Source organism: Meleagris gallopavo, chromosome 14 (genome assembly GCF_905368555.1).
Source record: "Meleagris gallopavo chromosome 14, MGAL_WU_HG_1.1, whole genome shotgun sequence".
Classification (NCBI taxonomy): Eukaryota; Metazoa; Chordata; class Aves; order Galliformes; family Phasianidae; genus Meleagris; species Meleagris gallopavo.
In genome coordinates, this window is record NC_139417.1 from 14,798,557 (window position 1) to 14,812,657 (window position 14,101).

At 41.4% G+C, this 14,101-nt stretch overlaps 1 protein-coding gene across 4 annotated transcripts in view; it reads left to right on the forward strand.

Annotated features, from left to right (window-relative positions):
- The window catches only part of TAFA1 (TAFA chemokine like family member 1), a 294,496-nt gene that overhangs the window by 93,391 nt on the left and 187,004 nt on the right, over positions 1–14,101 (forward strand). Inside the window, exons 1-3 of one of the 4 annotated variants that reach the window (XM_010718703.4) lie at positions 1,725–2,248; positions 4,271–4,391; positions 14,017–14,052. In XM_010718703.4, coding sequence (XP_010717005.1) covers positions 4,274–4,391; positions 14,017–14,052 — 154 coding nt within the window. In that variant the 5' untranslated portion in view covers positions 1,725–2,248; positions 4,271–4,273. Of the gene's footprint in view, positions 1–1,724; positions 2,249–4,270; positions 4,392–14,016; positions 14,053–14,101 lie in introns of those variants that run through there. The other 3 variants (XM_031555616.2, XM_010718704.4, XM_085235536.1) reach the window with 3 other exon arrangements.

Below are 14,101 nucleotides of genomic sequence, written 5' to 3' on the forward strand. Positions count from 1 at the left end.
GTGCAGCCTGTTTAATATTCTCTTCTGTTCCTCTGATCTCCCTCCTACCCCACGAAAGCAACATGTCCCATGTTTCTGCAGAGCTTGTCCTGAGCAATAGCAGCATCTGTCAGGGGTTATGGTGGCATTAGCCTCGTGGTGCTGGGAGTTAGCAGTGCCTGGCAGAGTGACAGTTCTGCTGTACCTTATGTAAATCTGTATCTTGCATAAATCTGTCTCTGCCTCCTCTGCCAAGGTATGTGGTCACAATTTGTCTGTTTCCTTCTGCTGTCCAGGGGGCTTTTTGCTTTCCTAGAAGATCTTCTTGAGGCCCCACTCCTGCCTCTTGCCTCATACCTCCCCACTCTATACCCTTCATCACCTTTCCAAGAGGGAATGCATCTTGTTAAACAGGTGCTATTTTAAAATAAACTCCCATCACCTGCCCCTCAGGTACTGCAGAAATCTTCCATCTTCCTGTAGAAAGAGGGAAGGTATTGAGCCTCCCTGTGGCTTTAGCAGCAAACCAGGACTGCTGCAACCACCAGCTCTCTGCCCATCACCTCCTGCTGTGGACTGGCCCAGGTTGGTTCTCCAGACGTCAGCAATCAATGTGCCTTGGTTGCTTCTCTTAGCAGCAGCTTTTGGAAATATCTAGACCATTCTGAAACCAGAATGTAACAGCAACTGCTCCAGATCTTGGCCTTCTTCCAGAATTGAAGGAAATTCTTGGGGAAGATGAGAAAATGTTTATTGAGGAGAATACAGTGTGCCCAACCAAACCAGAGTCATATTTCCACACAAAGTACCAGAAAGAATCCCTGATCTCTTGAAAGCATCTCTGGCCACTATAGGGCTTGCCCAAAGTGACTTACCAGGAGTTTTGTGGCACTGGCAGCCTGGAGTGTTTCCCTCCTGTGTCACTTCATCCCACGCCACCGTTGCTTTATTGTGGCAAAGCTGTAATGAAGAGCTGCTCTGAGCACTGTGCTGGAGACCTGTGTAAAGGAGTGCTGGTGAGGCCAAACTCTCAATGCTTATTCCCTAATGAGACAGGGGCTCCAGGGGAACGTGTGCACCACCAGGTAAACTTGTCACACCTCTCAGCAAGCGTCTCCACGGAGACACTTGTCCTTGGTGCACAGAGTGAGGTGCTTGAGAAGAAAGGCACTTATTGCTGTTACTTGCTATTGTTGGTGTCAGGAGCGGGTAAGCAGTGAAGGTAGAAAGCTTTTCTACAATAGGTTAAGTTGGAGGGAAAAAAAAAAAAACAATATTGTATTACAGTGTGCACACAGAGCTCTTAAAATGGAAGTTTGTTCTGTCTCCTTGCTTTCCTCCTTTTGTAGACAGGCTTGAGAGGTATAAAGCTGAGTGAACGGCATTGAGGATGTAGAGTGCCTCTTTAAGAAATAATTACACATGGTACAAGAAGGAGAGGAAACCGCCGTTCCTGTAAATGGCTGCTTCAGATGTGGACAATAAATAAGTGCAACAAATAATTGTCACAAAAAAACAGCTCCATCAAAGCAAGGCTCCTTCCTATTGTCTGCGAGGTACAGGGGCAGTGCTGGAAAGAAAACTTCCCCCCCCTCCCCACCCCCTACTTACAGCGAGGTGTAGCAAAGCCCTGCGAGCGTGCAGAGCTCACACGCGTGTGTCAGAGGAGTGGCTGCCTCAGGGCTGTGACGCTGTCACCAACAAGTGTGGGGGGACGCCTGGGGACAGCGCAGCCCCGGCGTTGTGCTGGGCGATCTGGAGCTGTGTCACTTTAAGGCATGTGATACTTTCCTGAGCAGGGATGCACTGAAATAGGCTCCGGTACTTCCAGCATCCTGTAGCAGTGTACGTACAGCTGCCCGGCTCTGCACTGCCTGCGCTGGAGTGAAGCTGCTCCGTCTCTAAATGCAAACTGCTCCTCGTCTTTAAGTAGCCTGGAAGCTGCAGATTGTCTCAAGATCGCTTCAAAGGTCTCATCAAGCAGAAGGTGATGCTAGGAGATGATTTAAAGGTGAAAATGAGAAGGTTTCCACCCCTCAAAGCTCGGCCACTTTTCTGACGGCAGTGCCTGAAAGCTCAGATGTCGTCTTTACTCTGGGAACAGGATTTGTAACAAGAGATTTTTTTTTTTTTCCCTCGTAATCCTGATAAAGAAGATTATTGGGAAGCTATTAGAAATCCCTTATTGTGGTGCAGATGGATTTTAAAAAGTGTTAGACCTTTCCAATGAACACTAATAGAGTGCTCTGCTCTTGGCTGGATTACTCAGGTAAGGAGCTTCTTTAGGATTTAGGATTCAGAAAGCAGATCTGGAACTCATCAGATAATAACAGGAGGAATACTTGCTGCTGTGTTAATAATGAGGAGATGATCTGTGCATAGAGCTGTGTGTATGATAAGTGCTGACGAATGAGAGTAAGAAAAAAGGTTTATAGGAAATGCTGGGGCTTCAGCAAAGGTAGTTTATAGTAGAAGAGTTTGGTAAAGGTTTGAAAAATGTAGAGGTGGAAAGCACTAAAAAAGAGAGTGGGTTAAGGAAGTCTGCTGTCCATGTGGTTTGGAACATGATTTCTGAAGGCTGACGTGAGCATTTAGCAGACTGTGGAAGTTTGGCTTTGCTTTGTTTTCTGTCCAGGATTTCAAAAGTTCGGTTTAAATAACCCGAATGCCTGAAATGTTCCTGTGTGCATCCCTGTGACCTCTCCCTCATGTAAAAAGCATGGGAGCACCAAATGTGACATAAAGGCATTAATTCCTGCAGGCATGGGGAGCCTGCTGGGAGCTCCCTGAGCTCGGGGGACAGAATGTTTTGCAAGGGAAGTGGGTCTGAGGAGAAGAGCAGAGTTCACTGTATGCTGGAAGTAAATTGTCAGCAATGGAACCAATTATATGCTGAGTAGTGCTCCAGATACTCTGAACAGGGGAAGGAAGAGTCTCATGCTGATCCAAACAATGTTTTGCTGTTTGCTATTAATTAGATTTGCCAGTTTATGTGGCTCTCTCCTGACAGTTAGTCTTAAAGCTATCCAGAGGCTATGTCTACTCCTTTAAAATGTGGGGGAAAATAATTTTTCTTGCGTGTATTTCATAGATGCTGAGTTTCTCTTTTCATGCTGCTGATTTTCCTGCTGCAGAACCCCGATAGAACGCACAGAATTCTTACTTTCACCTTTATTTATAAAGGCACAATTTTTCCATGCGAGAGATTTAATCTCTAAGCCTTTCTTCCCCTGTGAAAACGATGTTCAGCTGATTGGATTATTAGACAGAAAATGGCATCATGTCATTGGCTGAATAAGGAGAGTGCCTCAAGTTTGATTAATTTAGCAATATGAAATGCAGCAGAAGGTGTTGTTAAGGGAACTGGACGATGTGTAGCGTAGCTGAGCCTTGCAAGCCTCCAGATCCTTGCAGGCATTGGGAAAGAGCTGAAGTTGAAAAGTCAGACGAAAATTCAGGCAGCTAGTACAATAGTGAATACCAGGATGGAAATGCTTGATTGCCTGTTCTGGATGCCCAAGTAATATCAGTGCTGGGAGACAGAAACAAAGTGCTCTTTGCCTTTCCTGTAAGAGTTTCTGTAGAATTTTGATACAACCTGCCTTGTGAAAAAGAGCAAAGCTTTTACAGAGAATGTATGAAATGCAGGATACAGCCAGGCTGGTCCCTGTGCACACGCAGGTCAAACAAAAGAAAGCTGGTTGTACTTGAGCGTTAGAGGATAATTCTGAGAAACTGTTACTTTCTTTAGCAGACAGCATCATAATTAAAAATTAATGCTTGCAAAAGTCAAAAACAATAATCTGTTACTTTCTAGGTAAGAATGAACCTCCCAGTCTTCAGGGTGGAACCTTGTTGAAATGCCTTGATGCCAGATAATATCGCATGCCTATCTATTAGGCATTAATATTAGTTTTGATGTTGTCTGGATATCAGTGTTTTTAGCTGATTTTTCCCCACAACTGTAAATTAGGTGTTGGATCAGTGTGGGTAAAATTTCCCAGCCTTATCGTTGTGTTTTTTTCCCCTGATCCTCAGATCATTACAGTTTCATTTTTGTCACTGAATTATTAAAGTTCTCCTGGCTCCTGCATAGTGTTACAGCAACTGTCCTTTTTTGGACATGACCTTTGTTGTATGACAATTGCATCCTGCAGGGGGGGAAATAGGCAGGCAACAAAAGATTTTGAACGAAAGAAGTAGAAAAGTAACAATGCTGTTGTAATGGAAGCTGACTATTCTATGTGCTGCAAGGCAATGGATAATAATGTCTGTCTAATATTTTGTTTAGAGAATGGCAGTGGTCTCTGCAATGTCCTGGGTCCTGTATTTGTGGATAAGTGCCTGTGCAATGCTGCTCTGTCAGGGATCCCTCCATCACACTTTCCAGCAGCATCACCTGCACAGACCAGGTAGGACTGACAGCATTCCGCAGCTGATCCAAGATTGCAGGCTATCTGCCATGCTCGTGTCTATCTTAATGAATGACTGAATAATCATAAAAACCCATTTTGTCATTTAACTTTTCTAGGTTGACTGCCTTTATGTTACAGAGCATGAATTTTTTTTTTTGGTCAAACGTGTGTTGCACTTTGCCAATCTGATGTTAGAATATTTATTTTAAATGCTGTTTTCTAACAACTTCCCAACATGGGAATCTCCTTTTGGATAACAGTGTAGTCTCTATTCTTATTTCTATCTCCTTCCATTCTCATGCAGCTCTGAAGTGAGCGTACAACTCAAAAAGACATTGTGACAGCAGTTTGGGGTAACTTTGTTTGCAGTATTGAACCCAAACAGGACAAGGTTTTGCTATTTGGAATGCTGGTACCCCATCTCCTCAGTCTTTATTGCTCATCAGGGGTTGGGAGTTTGCCTCAGTGTAACTGAGAATAGAGCTTTTCTAAGAAAATTTCTCTCTCAAAATCGATGGGGATGTGGCTATGTGGCTCAGAAGAGAGTTTGGGCTTGTCTTCCCATGGAGTTAAACACGTGTAAGGTTGGAGGTAATCCCACAGGTCTGCGATGAAGAGCTCAGACACACTTACCACTGTGATCCGCAGAGGCTGCACATTAGTTTTATTGCACTTTTTTTTTTTATTGGTAGAAATTGATTGTTAATTTTTCAACTGTTAGTTGTGTTTTGAAGAGAATGAGCCATGTTTAAAAACTGAGGAGTTGGCATATTCTAGAGCAGCGTTATCATCTTGTTGAATTTAGATGGGCTCAGAGTAGTGTATTACTAATCCAGATCCACAGAAAGAAGGGAGAGGTTTTAAGAGCTTAAGAAATTGAAGATGGCAAATGTTAACTTGCAATGATTCATCATTTAATATTTAATAAAGAAAACTTAGATTTTTTTTAAAAAAATCTTTCTTAATCTAATGACCTACCTTCAAAGAGAGCATGTCTTGAACTGCAGATTTTTAGCAACCCAAAGTTTTCCTGGCTATTTCCCTTGTGTAAAAGTCGTAGATCTTCTTTCTTGGCATAGTCCAGTTTGCTTGTAATAAAATATGCATAGTACAGAAGAACAGATGTAAGTCTTCGATAGATCAGTTCTGACTAGCTACTAGTTAATCTAATACCACCATCTTTACCAGCTGCCACTGGAAGTCTGAGTCTTTGAAGTCTGAGTGGCACTTACAGAGAAATGATGGAAATATTTGTTATGACTCAATTGTGAGTATTACTCCTGGTTATTTGAATCTGTCCTCCAGTGAAGGCAATGAGAAAAAAGGGTGCAGCTAAGCAGATAGGTAGAAGGAAAATGTAATCTTGTTTTGCAAAATTGGTTGAAACAAAGTGACATTATGAGAAAGAATGAGCTGGACAGATTCAGAACTCTGCAACATTTGCCTAAGCTTGAAAAATCGCCTCCTTTATGAGGCAAGAACAGTGAGATACTGAGCGCATACCAAGTGTTGGGGAAATGCGAAATATGACAAAATCTTTCACTCAGAGATGAGATACAGATGGAGTGAAGGTTTTACAGCTGCCTCATCACCTACTTAGAAACAGCCCAGCTTTCCCTCTTGCGAGCCTTTCTCAGGCAGCATCTCCGCACCCTACGTGAACAAGATTGATGGTGTTCCGATCCCAGGCAGCCAATTTCAGTCTCTCAAGAAATAATCCACTACATTGACAGATGAGTGGAATTTGACGTGATGTTCACCTCTGATTCGGACTTTGTGGCACCTGGGAAGTAGCAGCAAGCAGGCATCCTTTAGGGAAACTGTTCCAGATTTTTGGGCAATTTCCGCTGTCACAATAGAAAATCAAGGGAGTGTTTTTAAAAGGCAGTGAATTTGCAGTCCACCAACTGAACGGAAAAGGTTGTATGTAAAAGGGATGAAATATGTTAATTAGCAAACGGAGTGATTTTAATGTATTCAACTGCAGTCCCTGAGCACCCCCTATTTTTCATATTTATAATATTAGGAATGCGTCATTTACTTTTAGTTAGTCACTGTGTAAGTAAGATTAAAATGTTCAGCTAAATAAAAGTGAGTAAAAAAATGGATGCAGATGAACCAATACGTAATTTCGGTAATTTAATATTTGGTACATGAAATTTCAACTTATTGAATCAGCAAATATAGCTGTAATCAATAGCGTGCTCAGCATACCTTTTCCTTCAGCTTGTGATCTTCCATAGATAATGAGAAGCTCTAAAACAAGAACGATTCGGAGCCGTTCAGCTCCATTGTGGGGTTACTTTGGTACAAGATGATGAAAAAGGTAAATTCCAGCCAGTCATGTGCTCCTCATACTTGATGAATAGAAGTCTCACTGAGCGCAAGAAGGTGCAGTTAAAAGATAAAATCCTCATGGAGTGGATTTAGCATAATAAACTTGAACTGAACTCAGTGGATTAAGCAGTGACTACACCTATCTGTAGTGCTGCTGTCAATTCCATTTTGAAACACTGGAAATCAAGGGCAATATAGTTTACAATCAGATATTTCTGATCTTTTCTATTCCCTTCCTGAAACTTTCTTAAGCAAGCATCTGAATGGATTGAAATAAATTTCTACACACAATGTGCAATCATAGAAGTTGAAATCTTCCTTTCAGTCTAGAATGCAGTTCTATAATTCAGGCCTTTATTCGGTTAGATGACTTGGCAGAAGGTACAAACCTGAAAACAAATGTGATAAACCATTTTACGTGACAGTGTTTGTAATTGACTGGAGCTGTATTTTCTGTGACATGTTGGCAGAAGGGCACAGGTAGTAAGAAGACAGTAAATATTGCTTGATGTTAAGATGGATTATTTTGTGTTGTCTGTACCTGTCCCTGAAAGTTTCAGTGCTGCTGTTAAGTACTTCAACTGATGGTGTTCCTTTTAGTTGAGACAAAAGAGAGGGGCAGGGTGGGTTTTTGGGTTTTTCCAGCAGAATCTGAGGATCTCACTTGGAGTAAACTAAATGAATACCTTTGCAGCGTGATTCCCCCTGGGTAATGCACACTGTTGTCTGCAGTGCTTTAATGAATATTTTTCATTTTTATGAAAACTGTTAGACAAAGGATGTATGAAAGCGTTCATGGGAAATACAACTTTGGGGGGGGGGGGAAAAAACCTTCATTTTTTAGAAGCATGTCATTTCTGTGTGATTTAATAAGAACAGGCAGTAATGAGAAGAATTCCACATTGGCCATTTTCGGCTGCAAGATGCAGACAGTTGTAGAGCTGTTGAATTGGCCTGAGGATTAGAGTGGACAGGTTGTGATTTGCAGAGTTAGCCAAGTGCCTGTGATAGTTCATTGATCATCTGATTGACAGTATTGACTCTGCCCCAGAGGCAGAGAGTAGATGCTGGCATTTGGCACGAAAACGAGATATTTAAAAAGCAAAGGGTCTCAGGTTTTTTTCCTAAATTAAAAATAATAATTTAAAAACCTGTATAGTGTGCAGTTCTTAGTGAATTTTCTGGCTTTGTTCCATAAATGAGGGATGTCCTGTACCCAGCGAGGACTGTTACCTGGCACTGAATCACAGTGGGTGACACTGGCCATGTGTTGCTTAAAAACAGAGGAAAGCACACTTGAGCCTGTAAGTTCATGCTACATATTAAGGATGCTGGGTTAGTCTTGCATACAGCATAAAGATGTGAAGCAGACACAGGCAGAAACATGCTTACTTTAGCAATGCTGACATTTGCAAATATGTTAATTAAAAATAAGTTTATTCCAAGGAAGAAGTCACAGAGTGAATCAAGGATAGCTAGAATCTATATCTACTAAATATAAAAATATCTTTATTGTGACAGTTCTTAATAATGTACCCATTAGAAATCATCTCAAGGAATTTCTATACCACATACTGTGAGGAGGAAAATCTGCACCAAAGCAATTCTGCACAAGTTAACAACCAACATCAACCTAAGTGTTCTGAGCATCTTCCTTAGGAGACAGCATTTTGCGGAATCTTTGAGTTTGTGATGGTAAGCAGAAAATCTTTGTTCTGATCTTGGCCTTTCCACTGTTTTTTATAGCCTAGTGAGGAAACTGCATATTTTCTCATTTCGAAAGACTACTATTTTCATATGCTCTAAATATGTGGCTATTCAGTTCAAAACAGCCTGGGAAGAATGTTGGTCTGAATCTCGTTCTCCAGCAAAGTGTAAATAGAATATTTTCTGCTTGCCAAATGAGATATGGAAGATGGATTTAACGGGGTTTTTGCTCTTAGTGTTGATAGAAGCAGATGTAGAACTAGGTAGTTAATGCATAGAAGTGTATGGTTTCTGTGAGAATTGTTTTCCATTAATCATATGGTGGGAATGCAAATTGTTGCCTTTATTATACAGTGTCCATAACGGCGTGCAGTGACTCCACCTGTGTGCAGTAGATCAGCTCGTGGATATGAAATTTGGCAACTGGTGCTTCATGCTGTGTTAAAGCTATCGGTTTGTTTCCTCCAATTAACATCTGATTCAGTTCTCATTTATGTCAGTAAATGCACTCAACGCTGTGTGTCTGTATACATCTTGCTTTGTTCAGAATCAGACAATCCCAAATACGCAGCTTGGTATCCCACAGGTGTTTGCTGGAATTCTTTCTCAATACTTTTCTGTTGTACACCTCTGGTCTTCACAATCTGTTCTAGAAAATGTGGAATTACCTTCTGCAATGTAAGGCAATTCTACCTGGAGGTACTGACTGCATTTCCTGGTCCCACACAATATATTTGGATATAAGTGGATAAACATGCTTGTGGTTTGTGCAGGCAGAGAACGGATGTAACGAAGCTCAGGCTGAGGTAGGGCTCCTGCCAGCATGATAACACTGAGTTGCCTGTAAATCTTGTGCAATGCACTTCTTGACAGCAGCAGGCTGTATTAGAGGTGTTGCAGTCTGATTTTTTGAGGAGTCAAACATCCAAATAAGAGAAACGTGGCTATAGGGGGTGTTTGCATCCAGAGACTTGGCTGTGTCTTTCCAGGGCCTCAGAACTGTTACTTTAATGGTCTTCTGTCCCTCAGATAGAGAGAGGGTCTGCAGCACTGCCACTGAGTATATGGCCCTTGATGGAAGGCGGATGGCAGGAGAGTGCCTCTCTCCTTCACCTGAGATGGGTGTATGGTTTGTCTGCAGGTGGAGGAAAGCTGTCACTGGTCAAGCTGCTCAGCTGCCTCATTACTTCTGATCCAGGGAGGCAACACGGGCTGTGGGGAGCAGGTGTTGCAGCTCGATGGGCTGTGAAGAACAGTGTGGCCAAGGCACACAGTGATGGGCACTGGATACCCACTGTGCACAGTGTGGCTCTACAAGCTGCTGTGAGCACTGCTGTCCTGTTGTGTGACAGCAGGAGCCCAGGGTGCCAACAGCGGTATTGTAAGAGCAGAGCTGACTCTTACAGGTGCAACTGATGCAATTTTTCTGTGCTCAGGTTTGGTACACCCTTCTCAAGTCCCCCCTCAAACTTCTCTATGGGAGGTCATGTGGGCAGTGGTGTGGCACATCCCTCTGCAGGGCTGGAGCTGCTGTGGGGGAGTAGGGGCACAAAAGCCCTTCTGAATGCAATGTCTTCCCCTTCTGGAGCTGCCCTGGGGCTCCATGAGTCACAGAGGGGACTTCTTGAAGCTCTGTGCTATTTGTAGCTTGCTATCACAGTTTTAAAGACCGTGAGAATTCATACTGTGGTGGTTGAGCTCTAAGGAAAAGTTGGCACCTACAAATATAACCCCCAAAGGCAATACAGTTTGCTCTGCACAGAAGTGTTTCTGCTGATAACATCAGAAGCCTGCCTTTAATGATTAGCCTACTTAAATCCAAGACTCATTTATATTTTAAAAGGCAATATCCAAGTGCATTTCCCCATAAGATAAGCGTCTCTTCTCCCATTAAATTTCATATTGTTTTATCCTATCCCTCTTACAATCTTTGGATTTCTTTGCATGTTCTCTTTTCTGCGCTGCTGTGAAATCAACATTTGCTGTGAGCAAGATCTATTTTCCTGATGGGATTCAGCATTTCTGCCATTTCCAGATGCTCTGTATAGAAGAGCTCACTCCAGCTGGACTTATTTTTTGCATGGTAGCAGTGCTGGAGACTTTTTTCATTTGCTCTAGGTAGGCACTGTTAAGACTGCAGCACGGTTGGACTCCAAATTTATTAGACTCAGTCAATGATGCACAATGGAGAATTGGGAGTGTAAATTAAGCTGAATGAAGTTACAAAGCCCCATCTATGTATTTGTGACTCATATTTCTATGCTCTATTTAGAAGATTATCTGACATCTCTCTCTCTCACCTTCTGTATTCCTTTCAGAACAGGAGTCTTCCTCTTTTCCTTTGCATTCAGTGAAGAAACCAGTCTTGCTGTCCTTGGAAGGTCACTTCTCCAGTGATAATTGTTCATAGTTCATAGTATTCCATAGTAATCTTTCTTTTCCTTTGTTAGGGTGGGGGAAAAAAAACAAACAAAGCCAAAAACTAGATGTGCTTGGGAAGTGAGTTGGTGGCACAAAGGAAGGACCTTGCTAGTGTTTTGGTTGATATGAATAAATCAGGATTTTAAGAATCAACTCCTAAATGCTTGCTGTGATCCCAGCATCTTACATTCCTTACACTCCAGTGGTAGACACCCACCTGCTCCTGATCATTTCTGGAATTCAGTGCACTGTTATGGCTTAATCAGTAAAGGTTCTGCACTGCCCAAGGAGCAGTGTTCTTCTAAGGCCTGGAACTCAGTTATCCCTTCAGAATCATCAAGTGAAGCAGGACATAATTTCTTCAGTTATTTTCTCATTGTGATGTCTTGACTTTGAGCCTGGGAGAAGACAGATCTACACCAGCAGTTCCCACTGAAGGTCATGCAGGCTGAACTTTTTATAGAAATCAAGTCTTAATATTTTTCATACAAGCTGTAGGCAGTGTATGGGGTTGTATGTTATGCATCAGGCAGTTAAAAAAAAGATTAAATGGTAAACCTTTCTTCTTTGTTATGTGAAGATCAGCTTGTTCGAGTAAAAAAATATGCATTTAATCTGTCGTTTGATGTGATCCAACACTCCTGTTGGATCAATACTTCAGATTCTGTAGGTGGAAAATCAAGAGCTTTCACTCTGAATCTACTAGATACAATGAGTTCAATTCTCTCTTGTAGTTAACTTACAAGTGAGTGAAAGCCATACAGATGGACGTCTTGATTGGGAAACACTTCAGATCACACATGCGCTGCTTTGTTGGAAAGTGAGGAACTACGCCTTACAAGTTCTGGTGCACAGTTGATAAAACTTTTTTTTTTTTTTTTCCAGTGTCCTCATTAATGCTATTAAAAATGCCACTAAGTATTTTTGTCAAGCAAAGCTTCAGTGTAATTTTACGGTATTGTTAGGGATTTATTAATTATAATCTTTTCTCCTGGAGTCTATTTATTTGATCATGACATTAATTGGCTGCCAAAACAAACGAGAGTTAATTGTCTTTAATTAAGTGTTTGGGAGCAAGCAAGAATGGTTTATTTGGAAAATCAGTTTCATTGATTAGTATGTTTATTTTTTAATAGGACACGAATAAATGAAGGGAACTTACTGTTTAGCACCTTTTTCCCCTAAATACAGAAGAGAAATCATCAGTAACAGCTATGTCTTCAGACAGATTCAATACCAAAGCAAACTCAAAGAATTTCTCATGTGTTCCAGATGATACCACTCTTGTATTAGTATGCAGAATCACTGAGCATAAAGGAGGACTTCTGTTGCCAGAAATTGCTCTCTTTTTTTTTCTTTTTTTTCCTTAAATCAGCTTTCTCAGTCTGCTGTTGCAATAGAGACCAGTAGTATTGGTCTTAACTAAAATCTTGCTTAAATCTATAACCCAGTAGGTCTATGCTAAAGCTCTTCACTGTGACTGTCATCAACTCATGAAGAACTTTCTGGCTGCTTCTATGGGATGCTTTTAACTTTGAGTGGTCTGTCAGCAAAAAGGGCACCATTGTGCATGAAAATGAGAACTGAAGAGATGAGTTGAAGATAACAGAGGTCTACAAATGAGTTTGTAATTGGTTTCAGTGTGTCAGTGCATGATTTGACAGAGAATGATTGCATCTAAGCCAGCTTCCACATCTGTAGTATAATTATTTCTGTAGTAATATCGTATTTTTGTGAGGCTTTAATGACCTGGGGAAAAAAGCTGCATTTTAGAAACTGGCTTTCCATGGCTGAATCTTCAACCCTTTCTCTGCAAATTCGGCTGCCCAGGTGGTGTTTATCTTAACTTTTTTTTGAGTTTCTCCAAAAATATGCAACTCCTTTGGTTTTAATTTAGCTTCTCTTGGTATTTCTATTATCTTTCTAGTTGGCAGGCAAGAAAATCCAATGTGCATCAAATGAAACCATTTGTCATGGATTAATGCATGCAAATGCCTCGATGACAGCAATAGACAAAAGCCTGAGAGTGTCTGAATGCAACTTTGGAAGAGAAAATTAATGAGGCCCAAACACCACAGATAGCAGTCCCTAAATGAGTTGATTCAATGCCTAAGTGTAAGGCAACACTCTTTTTTTTTAATATTATGGAAATGAACAGAAATTGTGAGGTAACTTTAAGATGTTTGGTGTTCCCTACCTAATTGGAAAGGTGTCCATGGGGACCTCCTGGTTTTCCCAAGGCTACACAATAGCAGAATGCTTATGGCCTATTAATGCCCATCTGTACTTGCTGTGGTATGGGGCTCATGGTGAAGCAGACAAAGAAACCCTGTCAGTGATGCTCCACCTTGCACATCCCTGTTTGTCACAGCACGTGACACAGCAGCCAAGTAGGGCACTCCAGAGATGGCATTATTCTTCCTCGTTGTCTTGACTGGAAACTTTCTGCATTTCCTTTATCCCTGAGAATAAAGTAGTTGTTTAATGCTAGTGTTCCATTGATAACTGTCAACACATTCAATTCCATAAGTTATTAGATCTTCATCTCCTGCTTGTATTTGTTGCTTGAACTTCATTACAAGCCTACTCTAGAATCTGTAGAGTGCTAAATGTGGGCTTTACCAAGGTTTCTGCTAACAATGGTATGAGGAAGTGTTGGGGAATGCAGTTGTTGAAAAGGTGCCCTGACTGGGTGCAGGCTGTGAACAATGGGCACGTGGTGTCATCACCCTTAGGAGAGCACCAGGCAGAGAGGCTGTAACTCAGTGGAAGGACCTCGGTGTAGCCAGACCAGCTGCTGTTCTCTAAGTTTTTAACCACATTCATTCTCCACCCACCCCCTCAATTTATTCTCTTTCTAAATGTCTCCATTTGAATCGGTTTCTTTTATGTATGCTCTTAAGGCGTTCCTAAAAGGTTCTGTAAAACTCTTCAGAGCTGATGCACCTGGATGAGAGGTATAAGCAATAAAACAATGCTTGAATTCATCCCAATTAGAACAAGATATGTATTTATCAAATAGTCTCAACCATTTCTATTTGGGGAAAAAAGATTTGATGTGAAAAATACTTTTTCATTTTCTGACATTGATACAGTTAACAAAATTTGGTATTTTCTAACACAGAAAAATATGATCTATAACTTTTTTCACCCACAGGAAAGACTCTTTCTGTGAATCAGATTTTCCGGTGGGGTAAGTTTCATATTTTGTTCCTGTTCCTACAGCAGACTATATACAAAGG